This window comes from Haliaeetus leucocephalus, unplaced genomic scaffold (genome assembly GCF_000737465.1).
Source record: "Haliaeetus leucocephalus isolate CR32 unplaced genomic scaffold, Haliaeetus_leucocephalus-4.0 Scaffold193, whole genome shotgun sequence".
Classification (NCBI taxonomy): Eukaryota; Metazoa; Chordata; class Aves; order Accipitriformes; family Accipitridae; genus Haliaeetus; species Haliaeetus leucocephalus.
The window spans coordinates 870,055-886,808 of NW_010972629.1; the positions used below are offsets into that span (position 1 = coordinate 870,055).

At 60.6% G+C, this 16,754-nt stretch overlaps 3 protein-coding genes and 1 non-coding gene across 6 annotated transcripts in view; 1 reads left to right on the plus strand and 3 right to left on the minus strand.

Moving 5' to 3' along the window:
- Positions 1 to 1,093: 1,093 nt before the first annotated feature.
- On the minus strand, positions 1,094 to 9,535 carry NPR1 (natriuretic peptide receptor 1). Its single transcript, XM_010565624.1, has 21 exons — positions 8,854 to 9,535; positions 7,530 to 7,729; positions 7,046 to 7,159; positions 6,626 to 6,761; positions 6,387 to 6,478; positions 6,172 to 6,307; positions 5,997 to 6,081; positions 5,773 to 5,893; positions 5,619 to 5,693; positions 5,457 to 5,534; positions 5,238 to 5,342; positions 4,959 to 5,030; positions 4,698 to 4,857; positions 4,450 to 4,605; positions 3,612 to 3,780; positions 3,383 to 3,529; positions 2,562 to 2,754; positions 2,274 to 2,448; positions 1,601 to 1,699; positions 1,419 to 1,510; positions 1,094 to 1,156 (listed from the first exon to the last, which is right to left on the minus strand). Exons 1-21 carry the CDS (start codon positions 9,533 to 9,535, stop codon positions 1,094 to 1,096), a joined length of 3,150 nt encoding a protein of 1,049 aa, XP_010563926.1.
- An 853-nt stretch (positions 9,536 to 10,388) lies between these two features.
- TRNAM-CAU lies at positions 10,389 to 10,460 on the minus strand. Its single transcript has one exon. It is a non-coding gene; the product is annotated as a tRNA-Met (tRNA).
- Positions 10,461 to 10,709: 249 nt separating this feature from the next.
- ILF2 (interleukin enhancer binding factor 2) lies at positions 10,710 to 15,747 on the plus strand. 3 transcript variants are annotated; one of them, XM_010565575.1, is made up of 12 exons: positions 10,710 to 10,812; positions 10,988 to 11,029; positions 11,416 to 11,458; positions 12,434 to 12,538; positions 12,844 to 12,921; positions 13,098 to 13,200; positions 13,282 to 13,347; positions 13,572 to 13,688; positions 13,815 to 13,893; positions 14,043 to 14,130; positions 14,295 to 14,356; positions 14,567 to 15,747. In XM_010565575.1, the coding sequence occupies exons 1-12, from the start codon at positions 10,808 to 10,810 to the stop codon at positions 15,243 to 15,245; spliced, it is 1,467 nt and encodes a 488-aa protein (XP_010563877.1). In that variant the 5' UTR covers positions 10,710 to 10,807; the 3' UTR covers positions 15,246 to 15,747. The 3 variants fall into 3 exon arrangements, with proteins under 3 accessions (XP_010563877.1, XP_010563878.1, XP_010563875.1); XM_010565576.1 differs by lacking the exons at positions 10,710 to 10,812; positions 10,988 to 11,029 and having other exon boundaries at positions 11,259 to 11,458; positions 14,567 to 14,681; positions 14,756 to 14,846; positions 15,085 to 15,747; XM_010565573.1 differs by lacking the exons at positions 10,710 to 10,812; positions 10,988 to 11,029 and having other exon boundaries at positions 11,259 to 11,458; positions 14,567 to 15,254; positions 15,378 to 15,747.
- A 259-nt stretch (positions 15,748 to 16,006) lies between these two features.
- SNAPIN (SNAP-associated protein) overlaps positions 16,007 to 16,754 on the minus strand; it is a 1,072-nt gene continuing 324 nt past the window's right edge. Inside the window, exons 2-4 of the mRNA XM_010565577.1 lie at positions 16,500 to 16,546; positions 16,260 to 16,378; positions 16,007 to 16,169 (exon numbers count right to left, since the gene is read on the minus strand). Of these exons, the coding sequence (XP_010563879.1) occupies positions 16,065 to 16,169; positions 16,260 to 16,378; positions 16,500 to 16,546 (271 nt within the window). The 3' untranslated portion in view covers positions 16,007 to 16,064. The remainder of the gene's footprint in view (positions 16,170 to 16,259; positions 16,379 to 16,499; positions 16,547 to 16,754) is intronic.

Genomic DNA, 16,754 nt, shown 5'->3' on the forward strand with positions numbered 1-16,754 from the left:
GAGCGGCGGCTCCGCACCCCCCGCCCAGCGCCGCCGACCGGAAGTCACTGGGAGAGGGACAGGAGGGCCCGGGGGGAAGAGGAAGCGCACAGCGGCAGGAAGCGCCCGCCCCTCCTGTCCTTTGGCCAATAGCAGCAGGGAAACGGCTCGGAGTGACAGCGCGGGTAGCCGGCCTGGGAGGGGCGGGGCCGCGACGAGCTACTCGACCAATGGAACGGCGGGGGGCGGGACCTGCGCTGGCTGGACGCTCCACCCTCCCGCTGCCGGAGCCGCTGCTTGCGGTCGGGATTGTCCCGGAGCCCTCGGTACCCCCCGGACCCTCCAGGGACCCCCCCCGGGTCGGGCACGGCCGAGACCCTCCAGGAGCTCCTGGGAACCCCCCGGATCGGGCACGGCCGGGCACCCGGGGTTCTCCCGGACCCCACTCGGGAACCTCGGGACCCCCCTGCGGCGTGCATCGCCGGGATACCCCCCTCCCCTTGGGCAGCCCCCCCCAGACCCACACTGCCTTGCACAGCCGCCCCATCCCGGCTCCTCTGGCCCCCACCCCCTAAAAAGACCCCCCCCAGGGGTGCCCCCCTCTTGCAAAGCTCCCCCAGAGCCCACCCCCTCCCTCCAGGGGGCTTGGGCCGCTGTCTCGGGGATACCCCCAGGGCCACTCAATGCCCCAGTGGGACTAGGGTGCATGTGGGGTGCTGGGGGGGGACCATAGTGGGACCCCACTGAGACCCACGGCAAGCGCATACACACCAGCTTTATTACAAAAGTTAGAGCTCTAGTGACCCCCACCTGGGGTCCAGGGATGTCCCCGTCCCCCCGTATCACCTTCCCCCCCCAACTGCCCCACCGGCCTTGGCCCCGATCCTCCGCTGGTGCCCACGCCAGGGTCAGGCCACTGGGCTACTCAGGGATGGGGTTGCCCCACCCCACCCCAGGAGCAGTCAGGGGTCAGTTTGGAGAGCACGGTGCATTTGGGGGGGGTGCATCCAGCCCCCAGCCGCTAGCAGTGCCCCCCGCTTGGCCCCGGCCCGGGGGGGGCCTTTGCAGTGGTGCTGGGAACAGCCCCGCGGGCCCTGGGTGCTGCTGGGTGGGGTCAGCCCCGGGTGCTGCTTCCGTGCTCCCCCAGCAGCCAGTAAGTCCTCACCTTCCCCTTGCCCTGTGGAGAGAGGAGGGTCGGGGGGGCTGGGGTGAAGGGGGTGTGCGGGGGGGTGCCTATTGCCCCGAGGGTCTGGGTGCAGGGGCGGCCCATTTCCCCAGGGGTCAGGGGGTGCTCATTGCCCCAGGGGTTGGGGTGCAGGGGGGTACCCACTGCCCCACTGGGGGCTGCGGGATGAAGATGCAGAGGGGGGACTCAGCTGTGGGGACCCCACTGGGGCAGCCATTGGGGGGGTTGGGGCTGTTGGGGGACTGGGGTTCACCTTCATCTCCACATCACCCCGCAGCTCCAGCTCGAAGCAGCCAAACTCCTCCAGCACGGCCTTGGTCACCGCTGAGATGTGGATCTTCAGGGCTGGTGGGAGGTGGTCCCATCAGCACCCATGGGTGCCTGGCCCAGCCCCGGCCCTGACAGCACCCATGGGTGCCCAGCCTGACCCCTCACCTTCCCCATTGGACTCCATGCGCGAGGCTGTGTTCACTGTGTCCCCGAAGAGGCAGTACCGGGGCATTTTGAGACCCACAACGCCGGCACAGACGGGTCCTGTGGGACACCCAGTGAGCCCCCCCCTGCCTTGAGTGCTGACCCGGCCCCCCTCACCGGGTTCTCCCACCCATGGTGGCCCCATGGTCCCCCTGGGTGCTAGTGTCCTCTCCCCTGTCCCTGGGGTCCGTGGGAGGGCTGGGTGCCCCCTCACCCCATCAGGTGCCCTGTCCCCCCATCCCCGCTGGTGCATGTGGGTGCCATGTTTCCCCACCCCATGGATCTGTGTGGGTGCCATGTTCCTGTCCCCATCCCCACTGACCCGTGTGGATGCCATATCCCCATCCTTGTCCCTACTGACCTGTATGGATGCCATGCCCCTGTCCCTGTCCCCGCTGATCCATGTGGGTGCCATGTCTCTGTCCCCATCCCTGTCCCCACTGACCCATGTGGGTACCATATCCCTGGCCCCATCCCCACTGACCCTTATGGATGACATGCCCCTGTCCCCATCCCCACTGACCTGTGTGGGTGCCATGTCCCCATTCCTGTCCCCACTGACCTGTATGGATGCCATGTCCCTGTCCCCATCCCTGCTGACCCATACAGCTGCCCCACCCCCATCCCTGCTGACCCGTGTGGATGCCGATGCGCAGCTTGAGCTGCTGCTGTGGCCGGTGGCGGATGCGGAAGGAGCGGACGGCGTCCAGCAGTGCCAGGGCCATGCGGGCCACCTCTCGGGCATGCAGCTTCCCGTTGCGCACCGGCAGCCCAGACACCACCATGTAGGCGTCCCCGATCGTTTCCACCTGGGTAGGGTGGAGGGACACACTGGTGGGGACATGCCATGGATGCCGGCTTTGGGGTGTCCAGCAGGACCCACGGAGCATTCATGTGCACGCACGTGTGTGCGTGTCCTCACCTTATAGACATCGAAGTTGTCAATGATGGCATCGAAGCAAGTGTAGAGGTCGTTGAGCAGCATCACCACCTGCATGGGGGTGCTCTCGGCCGACAGTGCTGTGAAGCCCACAATGTCACTGAAGTAGATGGTTACGCTGTCGAAGGCTTCTGCCTGCACCGTCTCCCCCCGCTTCAGCTGCTCCGCCACAGAGCTGGGGGTGCAGGGGGTGGGTGAGGGGGGGGGCACAGCCCCCCAACCCCTCCTGGGGGTGCAGCATCCCCAGCCTCCAGCCATGCTGGAGGGTCCTTGGGGTCTCCAGCCCTCTGAGGACCCCCAGTCCTGAACCATGATGGGGGACCGGGGTTGTCTATGGTCCCACTGAGGACCCCCACCCCCAAGCCATGCTGGGGATCTGGGTTCACCCCTGGCCCCTTTAGGTACCCCAAGCCCCAAAGAGCCATGGCAGAGGAACCTTGGGGTCCCTGGCCCCTTCAGGCACCCTGAGCCATGCAGCAGTCTGGGGTGTCCCCTGTTCCTCCAAACACCCCCAGCTCCAAGCAACGTGGGGGTCCTCGGGGTCCCTAGCCCCTCCAAGCATCCCCAGCTCCAAGCAATATGGGGTCCTTGGCATCCCCAGGGGGTTCCCAGCCCCTCCAAACACGCCCAGCCCCAAGTCATCTGGGCATCCTTGGTGTCCCCAGCCCCTCCAAGCACCCCCAGCCATGCAGAGCATCCATGGGGGACCACACCCCAGGGCAGGCAGGGGATGCCAGTGTGGTGCCCCAGGGTGCCCAGCAGTGGAGGGGTACACAGAAGGCTGAGGCCCCCCTGGTGCTCACTGGGGCAGGATCTGGTAAAGGAGAGCCTCAGCCTTGCGCTTCTCCTCCAGGTAGGCTTGGGTTCGCTCCTCCACCAGCTCCTCCAGGTTGTTGGCATACTGCTCCATGCGTGACAGCAGGTTGTCCAGGATGTTGCTGCTGCTCTCCCTGTGGGCAGGGGGTAAGCATCCACCCAGGGACCCTTTTCGGGGTCACTCATCACCCACAGGGCTGGGGAAGGCAGAGGTACCTGTTGAACTTGCGAAGCTGGACCTTGATCTGGTTGAAGTCAGGGCGCTCCAGGACATCCTCAGCCCAGCAGTGCTGCATCAGCTGGCCTAGCTCCTCCATGTGGCACCCCACATTGGCCGAGGGGCGGAAGCTGGGGCGTTCCCCACTCTTCACTCGCTCAATGATCTCTGTGGGGCCAAGCACCCGTCAGTGGGTCCAAACATCCATCAGCAGGTGCAAGCACCCATCAGCAGTTCCAAGCACCCATCAGCAAGGCCAACAGCCCATCATCTGGTCCAAGCACTCATCAGCTGGTCCAATAATGCATCTGCAGAGCTAACCGCCCATCACAGCTTGTCCAAGCACCCATCAAGTGACGCCAACCACTCCTCAGCTGGTCCAATCACCATCAGCTGGTTCAGTAACCCACCAGCAGGTCCAAGCACCCATCAGTGAGGGCAACAACTCATCAGCTGTTCTGAGAACCCATCACCCAAGCACCCATCAGCAGGTCCAGGCACCCATCAGCTGGTCTAACAACCCCTCAGCAGGTCCAAGCACCCAACAACTGGTTCAAGCACCCAACAACTGGTTCAAGCACCCACCAGTAGGTCCAATAACCTGCCAGCGCATCCAACCACCCATCAGCGAGGCAAACAACCCATCAGCTGGTCCAATAACCCATCAGCGGGGCTAAGCACCCATCACAGCAGGTCTAAGCACCCAAAGCACCCATCAGCTGGTCCAACCCTCCATTAGTGGGGCCAAGCACCCATCAGCTGCCCCAACCACCCATCAGCTGCCCCAACCACCCATCAACAGGTCCCTGGCACCACGACCCCAGCCCTCCCACTCACCTTTGGGGCTCAGGTCCAGCCCCTCCACGTAGAAGACGCCGTTGCGCAGGGCGATCTCTTGCAGGATGATGCCGAAGCTGTAAACATCACCCTTCTGTGTGCCACGGGCTGGCGGCGACTCCATCCGCAGCAGCTCGGGCGCTGTCCACAGCTTCTCTGTGGCACCGGGGAGGGGGGTCAGGCTGGGCAGGGACCCCGGGCGGGGGGTCCTCCCAGGGTTGGGGGTTGAGGATGGGCAGGGTGCTCACTGGCAAAAAGCGCGTGGGAGTCCTCGCTGTCGGGGGCCACGCGGAAGCTCTCCAGCCCATAGTCCGTGATCTTCAGCACGAAGCGGCTGTCCACCACACAGTTGGAGGACTTGAGGTTCCCATGGGAGATGATCACCCCATTGTGCAGGAACTGCATCCCCTGGCAGGGTGGAGAGTGGTCGGACCTCGTTGTCCACCCCCCTCCATGGGAACAGGGGACCCTCATGGGAACTGGGTGCCCACTGGGAACCAGCTCGTTACCTTGACGATGTCATGGGTGAGGGAATAGCGGAACATCCAGTCCAGTGTGATGCTCTCATTCTCCAAGATGTCCTGGGGCCATGAAGGTCACATTGCTGTCCCCCCACCATGGATGGTCCAGGGATGGGGGACAGCATCCATCTGCCCACTGCGGTCAGCTCCCTCCCACCCCAGGCACCAGCAGAGCAGCTCTGGGCAGACCCGACACTGAGTGATGGGCACTGGAGGGAGAAACTCCAGCCCCAGATGGCTGCTGGCTATCTGGGTCCCTGCTGGTACCTGGAGGCTCCCGCGTGGGCAGTACTCAGTCAGGATGCAGATATTCGGGGGGTCGGTGCAAGCGCCGATGAAGCGGGTCAGATGCTCGTTTTGGACATCCCGCATCTAAGGGGGGAGCAGGGTGTGGGACCAGGCTCATGTCACTTTCCACCCCACCGAGGAGACACCAGGCTGAGCACCCCCATCCCACCACGCAGCGCCAAGCCAGGGTCCACCTACGTGCTTCAGCTCGAACAAGACCTTGCGCGTCAGCTCAATGCGCTTGCGGTTGAGGTGCTTCACGGCCACAAGGTTGCCCTGGGGAGACACAGGGTGATGGGTGCCCGGTGGGGCACTGGGTGCCTGGCAGGGTGGTGGGTGCCCATCCCAGCACTCCCATACCTTGTAATATGCCGTCTTGGCGTAGATCTGGAACTGCCCTTCTGTGGTCATCAGTGAGCCGTAGTTGGAGCCCCTCTGGGGAAAGGGACACGGGGTGAGCCTGGTCCCTGGTCCCCATCCCCAGAGCAGGGCTGGGGACAGGATGGGTGCTCACCAGGGAGAGGGTGAGCTTGCTGCCGGTGCTCCGGAGGTGTTTCTCCAAGCTGCTCATCTGCACATCCTCCCAGCGGATACGCCACAGCTGGGCCGCCAGCTCCTTCTCCAGCTGCAGCTTCCTGCACCAGGAAAGTGGGGTGAGACCCCCTCTATGTGTCCCCCCCACCTCCGGGGACACTGGCGCAGCCTTGGGGTCACCCTCCCTGACCCTGGCACCCCCACCTGTAGATGAAGAAGGAGGTGATGGTGATGGCCAGGAGGATCAGGCTGACCACGAGGGACAAGACCTCCAGCGTGGACAGGTTGGCTGCACAGTGAGAGGAGGTTGGTGAGGGGCTGGTAGGTGCCTGGAGTGGGGGGTCTCGTGTCGTGTTGTCCCCCCCTTGACACTGCTCACCTTTGCGGCACAGTGGGTCACTGTTATCGAAGCCACAGGGGGGGATGTCGGAGGGGACCGCGTTTCCCGGCCAGTGGATCTCACGCCCTGGCACCATCTGGATCTTCTTGGTGGTGCCGTTGTAGTTGGCCACGATCTTGGGGTGGGGGAAGAAATGGGTGGGAGGAGGCCCCCGGCCACCCCACAGGACCGGCTGCCCCCATGCTGGGGCTCACCTGGAAGTCCCCCCTCAGAGGGTCCATGTCCCACAGGGAGTAGTCACTCTCCCGGTCCCCATTCTCGTCGATCTTCAGGAAGCCGGTGACGCCTGGGGATGGAGGGTGAGGGGCTGGGGAGAGACCCCAGCCCATGGGTGGGGACTTGGATCCCAAAATATCATCCTGGGAGCGGGGCAGGTGGGTGCCTGGCAGGCAGCACCCGGCTGGGACAGGGATGAGATGGGGACAGGGCTCACCGTAGAAGGTGCGGTTCCACATCTGGCGGGTGATGGCAGAGGCATTGGTGATGGAGCCGCCCTGTTCCAGTGTCTCGTTGAGGGCCTGGGCGTAGAGCAGCACCCCATCGTGGAAGGCAGCCGCGATGAAGTTCATCTGGGGGCACGGAGATGGCTCGGGGATGGGGCGTAGCCAGGGGTCCCTGTCCCCTTGTCCCCTACAGCCCCAGGTCATCCTGCAACTCCTTGTCCCCAGCAGCCTCAGCTCCATCCTGTGCCCCTGGCTCCAGCCCATGTCCCCTTGTCCCTTTGTCCTCAGCTCCAGCCCATGTCCCTTTGTCCCCAGCTCCAGCCTATGTCCCTCAGCAGCCCCAGCTCCCTCCTGTGCCCCCCTAGCCCTGTGCCCCCCAGCTTTCCTGGCTCCATCCCCCCATGTCCCACCAAGCCGTCCTTCATGGAGAAGTTGAAGTGGGCGAGTGCCTCCTCCTTCAGCCGTGCCAGGAAGGGCTGATACTCGGGGTTTTCGGGCTCCTTGTAGGTGATGATGGTGACAGCCTGGGATGGGGGAAGAGTGGCTGGCAGCAGGGCTGAGCTGGACCCCACCGCGGACCGGGACCCTGCCCAGTCCCCTCAGGGACGGGGTCCCAGGCTGCGGGCAGGGGCTGCCTGTCTTTCTGCAGTGCCTATTAATAGCCTCTGCTCCAGGCAGCGCCAGAGCTGGGACCCAGGGCTATTAATCTCGTTTCCTTCCTCCTTGGTGGCTGCCAGCAGCGGGGAACGAGCAGGGGGGAGACAGGGGCTGCTCCACCAGCTCTGGCACCCACCGCAGTCCTGCTTCCTGTGCTGAGGTGCACACATGCGGGTGGGTGCCCGTGCACACGCACACGCATGTGCGGTGGGTGCTCAAGCAGAGCACCGGGCTCACCTCGAAGGCTTGCCGGGCGCTGGCGTCATGGTGGTCCCCCCGCTTCCAGGGCCGCTGGGGCTCAGGGAAGCGGCTGCCCTGCAGGCTGGCCCCGAAGATGTCGATGTAGAAGAAGGCATAGTCGCCGTGGGTCAGCCCTTCGCGTCCTGCCTGCAGCATCAGCTCCCGTAGCGTCTCCGGGGCGCAGCAGACGTAGACAACTGCGTGGGGCGAGAAGGCTCATGGCACCCTGAAACCCTCCCCATCCCCGGGGGACCCTGAGACCCCAGCCCAGCATCCCGAGGGTCCCCGGTTAATGCACGATGTGGGAGGGGATGTGCGGTGGGTCATGCTGCCGAGCGGGTGGAGGGTGGCTGAGTGGGATGCCAGGGAGTGGGGGGTCCCTAACCCCGCTGCCTTCCCCCCCGCAGTGTCCTGCCCGCCTCTACCCTCCGCTGTGGGTGCCAGGCTGAGGTTTCCTGTTTTCCTGACTCTGTTTCCTCCTCCCTGTGGCCCAGATTGCCGGCAGAGATTGATTCTCAGCAGCGTGGTGACCCTGGTGGGTGCTGCCTGCCCCACTGCCATGGTCCCCTTTGGCATGGGGTCGCGTTGCCAGCAGGATGGGTGGTGCCTGGCATGGGGCACAGCCGTGCCACCCGTCAGGACCGTGGGGCCCCAAAAGAGCACCCGCCAAGGCTAAGCAGCAAGATGGAGAGGCTGGGGATGGCTGGACGCCACCCACCCAAGTGCCAGCCCCCCTGGCACCCGCTCCCCTGGTGCCACCCGGGATGGCTCTGACTGGAGCAGCTGGCAGGGACGGGGATGGGGACGAAGCCAGCCTGGGCCACTGGGATGGAGGGGAGCGGGGCAGCTGGCCATGCTTAGCAGCTCCCGGTGGGGCACAATGCGGGCTGGGGGTCTGAGGGCATCAGGACGCGGGGCCGGGGCAGCACACGTGTGTGTGGTCATGCAGCACACCCGTGTACAGCTGTGCGGAGCTGTGCTTACCTGTGTAGAGCTGTGCACACCTGTGCAAGCCTGGGCATACCTGGACACAGCCGTGCTCACCCATGTACTGCCACAAACACCAATGCACAGCCGTGCACATCCGCGTGGAGCTGCATAGAGCTGTGCACACCTGTGCTCACCCAGGCACAGCCATGCACACCCATGTACACCCACATGGAGCTGTGCGCACCCATGCAGAGCTGTGTAGAGCTGCGCACAGCTGTGCCCACCCATGCCCCACACCGGCACCCCCTTGGCTTCCCTGTCCCCCCACACCGTGCTGGTGCATGGCAAGACCCCCCCCACAGGTGTGTGTCTCCCCCTCCCCAGCACTCACTGCGTCCCTTCTGCTTGATCTCCTGGATGATGAAGGAGAAGTTGCCGCCGTCGCGGAAGACGACATCCATGACAGTGAGGTTGCGCAGGGTGGGCAGCTGGACGTACAGCCCCTCGGCGGCGAAGAAGTATGGCCGGTCATCCATCTTCTCGTCCCAGTAAACAAGTAAAGCCCGATGGGTCCAGTTGAAATGACGATGGAGCTGCACGCCCAGTTCACCCAGTTTGCGGTGACTGGGACCCGCACGGGTGGTCAACCCAAATTGCTCTTGCTTGTCGTCAAAGCCGTGAGCTTCGGCACCCGCTGTCACCAGTGGAAGCTGCCAGTGGCTGGTAAACCGGGCGACCGGTGCTGCCGTATAGACGCAACCGGGTCCCAAAAAAGCGGCAGGGTGATGAGCGAGCTGTAGGTCGACGGCAACCAACGGCGCAGCCATTTCAGAACAAACACCGTGTCGATCCTCGCTGCTACCGAAAACCCACCGTAAGGTAAAACCGGGTAATAAATCGGGACGGGCGTTAACAGTGGCGGTGGCTAAACGCCCCGCCGGTCCCACTCGTGGCCAAGCCCACGGGTAGGTGAGGTTGCGTTCGGGTAACACCACTGCTAAAGTCAGCGTGGTCGTCCCCGTTGTCGCTGCCACCGTCACCGTGCTGCAGAGCACGGCCAGCACCGCCAGCATCGCCCACGGAGAGTGGCTTTTCCCCCCCCCCCCCAACCGAGACGGGGCTGAGCCCTTCCTTCCCCCCCCCCCCCGGGACCCAAAAGGCCGTTATCATCCACACCGAACTTAACTCCTTCCTTCCCACCCCCACGGCATCCACCGAGGACCGGGATGGAGGATGGGGCCGCCCGGTGGTGGGTGTGGATATTCTGCCACTCCCTCCACGCGTGGGAAGTGGGGTGGTGGGATGGCAGAAGTGGTGGGTGGCTACGGTATCCACGACACGCCGGGACATGCCGAGTGGTGTGTCCCGGCGTGTTGTGGGTACCGTAGCCACCCAGGTTCTGCCACCCCCCCACAACACGGTCACCCGTGGGGGCGGGCGGGTCTGAGACCTGACAAACTCATCAGCGGGCAGCGAATACCCCGGAGCCCTGGATATCGGCCCATCCCCACGGAATCGCCCCGCCCGAGCTTCGGGTGGCCCCGGGGGGGCTTCGTGGGGGGCTCGGGCACCCCCCAACTCCCCCCCGTGGGAGCTCCTGCCCCGCGCCCCGGTCACGGCAGCCCCGGGGGAACGGGGAGGTAACCCCTGACGGATGCCGCTCCGGGGACACGCTCACTTCTCGGGAACACGTGTGGAGCTCCCCCCCCGGGACACGCACAGTGCTGTGGGGACACGCGTGACCCCGGCCACCACGGGACTCTCCTGACACACGGTGACCCGCCGTGCCGCTAAGGCTGCAAAAGATCGGTCTCGCCGGAGAGAACCGTTAGGGAGGGTTTAAGGCGGCCGCGAAAATTAATGTAATTAATTAAGGTGCTAAGGGAAGAAAAACACGCGGCAGCTGGGGGTAAAAACGCTCACTGCTAGCAGAGGATGGTTTCGATCCATCGACCTCTGGGTTATGGGCCCAGCACGCTTCCGCTGCGCCACTCTGCTGCCTAAAAGAAGTCTTCTACCAGCATATACGTACCCACCCAGCGTGTGTGCATGCGCGCTGAGTTCGCTGGCTGCTCCATTCATGAACACCGTACCCCCTCCAGCGGCCGCCCGCCGCCCAGCGCGCGCGCACGGCCTGCGCCACGATTGGTGGCTTTCCCTCCCGCCCTCCGCTTTGGATTGATGGTTATCTGAGCCAATGCCTTACAGCGGAGTGCCGCCAGTGGGCAAACTCGCGGCGGGCGGGAAACCAATAGACGAAAAGGTTGTTGCGGGGTTGGAAGAACGCAGCCCGGCAGGGTTTCTATTGCAGCACCGGCGATCATTGTTTGGAGCGGCGGGGAACCATGAGGTACGCGGGAACCGGACCGGAGCCGATGGAGGACGCCCGGGCATCCCCGGTGCGAGGCCGGAGCCCGCGGGGTCCCTCAGGGAGGGCCCGGCCCTTGGGCGGGCGGGATCTGGGCCTCCGTCCCCGGGCCGCCTTCCCGCTCCGTTAACGCCGTTTTCCCTTCTCTTTTCCGCAGGGGCGATCGAGGCAGAGGCCGTGGCGGACGCTTTGGTTCCAGGGGAGGCCCTGGCAGTGGGCGAGTCTGGCTTCTGCTTTAGCGAGGGTGGCTCTCTAGAGTCTCAGGCCTAGGGGGTGGGCCGCGGCCGCCCCCGGGGGGCGAGCTGCCGGGGTGCAGAAACCGGGGCTTTAAGCTTGTAGTGTAGCGTAGGATAACGGTGAGGTGTAGAACGGGGTGGCGGGGGTGGGACACCGGGGGAGGGCGGGGGTTAGTTATCGTTAGGGGGAGGGTTAGGAAGAAACCTTTCCTGTTTCTGTAGGGCCTTTCTTGCCTCTCCACAAAACGGTCATGGGGTGGGGGGCGTTCAGTGCTGACGAGCAGAGCGGGGAGACAGCGCTACAGAGAAATAAAGTGGTTTTTGTTTTTTTTTTCTTTTTCCCCTTTAGGTTCCGGCCCTTTGTGCCGCACATCCCCTTTGATTTCTATGTCGTGAGTAACCCTCTCCTATGGAGCTGTTTGCAGGCAACAGCTGCGGGACTTTTCCTTGTTTAAAGATGCATCTTAAAAACCTCGTTTGCAGACTTTGATGGTTTGACTTCTTTTAGCATAGCCGGAGTAACGGAGTTCACTGAAAATGCTGTTGGTTCAGTAACTAACTCAAAATAGATCTTCTTACTGTCTCTGTTGTTTGGAGAACTTGTCTCACACAGGATGACTAGGATGCAGTTGAGTAATAATCACAACAAATAAACGCCTCGATTGAGGTTTTTCTGCTTTTTAAGGCACCTCGCTCACTTAGACCCTCAGTTCTGTCAGCTCTCTGTAACACAAACCTCGTGGGTTACTCCGATAGCTGTCACTCGCCTGTCAGGTGTTCTCCAGGCTCTTTTGCTGCATTGGTCCTTGCAAGGACCGACAGCAACAGACATTTCCCACCTTTTTATAGGAGGAAATAATTTCCTCCTCCTGCTGAGCACCTGCCCTTTACAGACACAGGACTTCCAGGGCAAACTAGTTCACTTACTCTTGCCTTCCAGGCCCTGTGGCTGTGAATCCCATCACAGCAACTGAAAAGCTCTGGCCATCTGCAAACAAAGGGTGTTATTCTTAAGGGACTGTAATATAGGTAATAAAAACCCTCTTGATAGAGCCATTCTTAATTAGATCTGCCCTGTCTCACACCCCATAGTTGCATGGGCATGCTGATGGCTCCTCTGCCATTTGTGAAGACTTGCCATTCCTGTCAGATCACAGTGAGAGTGTACAGGCAGGACAGGCAGCTGCCCTCCCTCCCTTAGGATAACGTGAAAGTGAAATTATAAAAGCAACAAGTGAAAAGCATGATGGGGAATTGCAAAGGAAACAAGCGCTGGAGAATAAAAAAATGGAGTAAATTTTGCTGATGAGTGGGCTGAACCAAAGTCTTTCTTGGGCATTGCAGTCTGATATCTGATCCCGTTTCAGTGTGAAATGGCTTTCCCCCGTGTAAAACCTGCTGCTGATGAGACTGCGTTCAGTGAAGCCTTGCTGAAGAGAAACCAGGATCTTGCTCCAACTGCTGCTGAACAGGTTTTGTGCCCAAAACTGCTTTAAATTCTTTGACTGGATGTTACTGCAGTGTTAGAGAACACAAAGACAGACTATCCTTCAGAGAGCATAGCCAGGAGCGGCCATTACTAGCCTAAAAAGTAATGACTTCCCTCTGAAATAAGCACTACAGTAGAAATATGGGTGGAGCTTCTTGGACAGTGATTGTTAAATGTTTCATTTATTGTATATCTTGCATCAGGGCTGTCTGCATTATACACGGTGCAAGATCAGATTATTTCAAGTTGTACTGGACAATGGACTGACCCTCTCCGATTCCTTTACAGGCTTCCATTCTTTCCCTGGTGACCAAAATAAATAATGTGATTGACAATTTAATTGTAGCACCAGGAACATTTGAAGTGGTAAGTCCAAAAGTGGTGAGCCTGGAAAAAAAGCTATGTGGGGACATACTTTGGCATGAGGGATGCCGGTGTTCTAGCTACCAAACCTGGCCCCAGATGGATGAAATATTCATGCCGACTCCCAGAAACAGCATGTGCATTAAATTCACTGATTTTTGCTTTGCTCTTTCAAACAGCAAATCGAGGAAGTTCGCCAGGTGGGTTCCTACAAGAAGGGCACCATGACGACAGGGCACAACGTGGCCGATCTGGTTGTGATTCTGAAAATCTTACCCACCTGTGAGTATTGGCTGCGTGGCCACTGACTGAACCGCAGTGCTCAGCCCTGCTCTGACTGCTGCTTCTTCTGCTTCTCCCTAGTGGAAGCTGTGGCAGCCTTGGGAAACAAAGTTGTGGAAAGCCTGAGAGCACAGGACCCCAGTGAAGGTGGGACACTCTCCTGTGTCACAGAGGGTTGAGGGGACAAGGTTGAGGAGGACGTAGGCTGATGCGAGGCAGTTTCCCCTTGAGCTTTGGCGTTTGTCTGAAGGGGATGGTGCCCAGCCTGGTGCTGCAGCACTGTTGCCAAGATCTGTGGTCTTTCCTGCATTCCCAGGTGCTGGTGAGGTCTTCCAGCCCCTCCACAAGGAATTCTTGTTCTTTCTTCCCAGTCCTGACCATGCTGACCAACGAGACTGGCTTTGAGATCAGCTCGGCCGATGCAACGGTGAAGATCCTTATCACCACAGTGCCGCCCAATCTCCGCAAGCTGGACCCCGAACTACACTGTAAGAGCTGTTTGCTCTGCCCTGCATGTGAACTTTCAGAAGTTGGGGGGAGCCAGCTGGTCTCTCCTGGCCCACACCTACTCACCTTTCAGTTGAAAAACCAGGCATTTCTGCTGCTTCTTTCAGTGGACATCAAAGTACTGCAAAGTGCCCTGGCTGCCATCAGACATGCTCGCTGGTTCGAAGAGAATGCTTCACAGTCCACGTGAGTTTGGCCTCAAAGAGGAACTGCAGCACTGAGGCCTGGTTGAAATAATCTCCTTTACAGAGAACAGGGGGAAAGCAAGGAGAGCTGTTCCTGCAGCAGGAAGGTGCGTGACATGTTATGAACCCTCCTCCTGCTGTCTTTTCCAGGGTGAAGGTCTTAATCCGGCTGTTGAAAGACCTGAGAATTCGATTCCCTGGCTTTGAGCCCCTCACGCCCTGGATTCTGGACCTGCTGGTAAGCGCACAAGGGGGAATGGTGATGGTGTGCCAGCCATGCCACAGCTAACTAGTAGATGCCTACACATCATTGGGCTCCCGCAGCAGCAGGAGTTGGGATTCTTACGCTTCTCTTGTGGGAAGTTGCTCTCGCCCTAACTCCCTCTTCTTTCACCTCTTCAGGGGCACTATGCTGTGATGAACAACCCCACCAGGCAGCCCCTGGCTCTCAACATCGCCTACAGGTCTGTTGCTGTTTGCTTCACTCGTATAAATTACTGTTACCATCTTAGTTTTGAACATACCAAATGAAAGCGGCAGCATCTTAGGGCTTGAATGGACCTGAACTGGACACAAAGCGGACTCCTCACGTAGATGTGCTAATTGCAGACTTTCTGGCTGAGTTTCTGTGCTGGAACAGCCTGGTTTCTAACCCAAAACGTCTTGTCCCATAGGCGCTGCCTTCAGATCCTAGCCGCAGGGCTCTTCCTTCCTGGATCTGTTGGTATCACTGATCCCTGCGAGAGCGGAAACTTCAGAGTCCACACAGTTATGACCCTCGAACAGCAGGTGAGCTGCCTTGTCCCCTGCAGGAGAAGGGACTACAACCTGTCCACACTCTTAGACTATTCCCACCCCCACAGGACATGGTGTGCTACACTGCGCAGACACTTGTCCGGATTCTCTCTCACGGAGGCTACAGGAAAATCCTTGGCCAAGAGGGTGATGCCAGCTGTAAGTGGGGTCTGTGCAACACGTGGGTCTTTCTCCATGCAGGCTGTCAATGTCTTGGTGGGTAAATGGGACTGGTTTTCTGTGTTGCTGGAGAAAGTTAAGGGCTTCAAGGAGAAACGACTCAATAAACCCCAGAGCAGTGGGGAGGTGAAGCTGGCGAGGTGGGGTGTCGTGCTTCCCCCTGCCTGTCCTGGGGCTCGTCCGTGCTGCTCAGGGTTACCCAAGACTGTTTTTGCAGACCTGGCTTCTGAAATGTCCACGTGGGATGGAGTGATAGTGACGCCTTCTGAGAAGGCTTACGAGAAACCTCCAGAGAAGAAAGAAGGAGAGGAGGAAGAAGAGAATCAGGAAGAACCTGCTACAGGCGAGGAGGAGGAAAGCATGGAAACGCAGGAGTGACTCATGCAGGTAAAGCTTGTTGGTACTGCTGCCTGGGAGAAGGCAGCTCTGGACAGGGCAGGGAACGGTTTGGGCTGCCTCCACCCTGGGGCAGTGCTCCCTCCCTCGGCAGTCTGTCTTTTCCCCTTGCAGTGGGACTCCCCACCGCTGGGTGCCGCTGGCTGAAGGACGTGAAGAATCGAGTAGAGGACTAAGCCCATCCTCAGTGAACACAACCAGCTGACATGACCTGTCCCTTGTATGTGTTTTTATAAGTTGCACATTAAAGTGTTCCCCCCTTTTGAGTGCATCCTGTTTGTTTAGGTAGAAAATGCGCATTATAGAAGGGAGCCAGAAAAAGGTCTAACAGCAGGAGGGGGTTCCAGAACTTGAAGAGCCCCATCTGGGCATGCTAAACCCCACACCTGTGCTCTCTGCTGGCAGCACGTGCTTAGTTCTGCTTTTCCCCAGGCACATCAATGTCACGCTGTGGCTGTGATGTGGGAGTGTTACAGACTCACAACGCTGCAGCTGTGACACGGGAACATTACAGACTCACAATGCTGCCTCACCATCCCATAAGCAACGTGGGATCACTTTTATTATGGTGCCTACAAATCTGGAAACACAGATTTCTGCCTCAATGCAGGACTTCTCGCTCCATCCTGTGCTGTGGATGCTCAGGAGAGCGCTGCTACAAACAGGGATACCTGCTCTCCTCACCAGTAGCCCGCTCTGTTCACTGTCCTTATGGCGACGCTCCTGCTCCGGCCCAGCTCACAGGGCTGTTGGCGCAGCTGTGGTGTGAGTCAGATCCGGCCCAGTGCTGCCACAGGGGCCTCACTTGCCTGGCAGGCCCTGGGGGTAGCCCCCCGCCGCCTCCAGCATGGCCTTCCTCCGCACTGTCTCCTTGGCCACACTGTGGTTCAGCCTCCGCAGCCGTTCCTACACGGAGGAGCAGCAGCTGTCAGGATGGGGGGCTGGGATCCCCCAAAACGCCGTGGTTCCCAACCCCCCTGGGGTCCCTGTGCTGACCTGGGCGTTCTGCAGGATGTTGTTAACCAGCACCACCCTGCGCCGGGCATTCAGCAGCTTCTTCACGTAGGGGTCGAGATCCAGCGCCACTTTCTGGTCCTCATTGATGCGGCACAGCTCTGAGAGAGCAGAGGGTGGGAGTGGGCCCAGGGTGCCACAGATCCCCAGGGAATGTGGGGCAAACCCCACTGTGCGCCCACAGCTGGGCTGCAGAGCTGACTTCCCGCCCTCATGTCTCACCTGTGGCCAGGCTGTCGATGTGCTCCCGCAGCTCCACCTGGCTCTCCCTGTGGAGGGGATGGCTCACTGACCAAGATAAAACTCTGGACCCCAGCCCCACAGGCCCCCACCCCACCCCTACTCCCCCTCCAACAAGGAAGCTGTCCCCCCAGCTGCCCCTAACTCCCTCCCAGTCCAAATGCTCCCCCCAACTTGTTACCTGCACACCCTCTCAGCCATCCTTACCTCTCTCCAACCCACCTACATGCCCCGCCC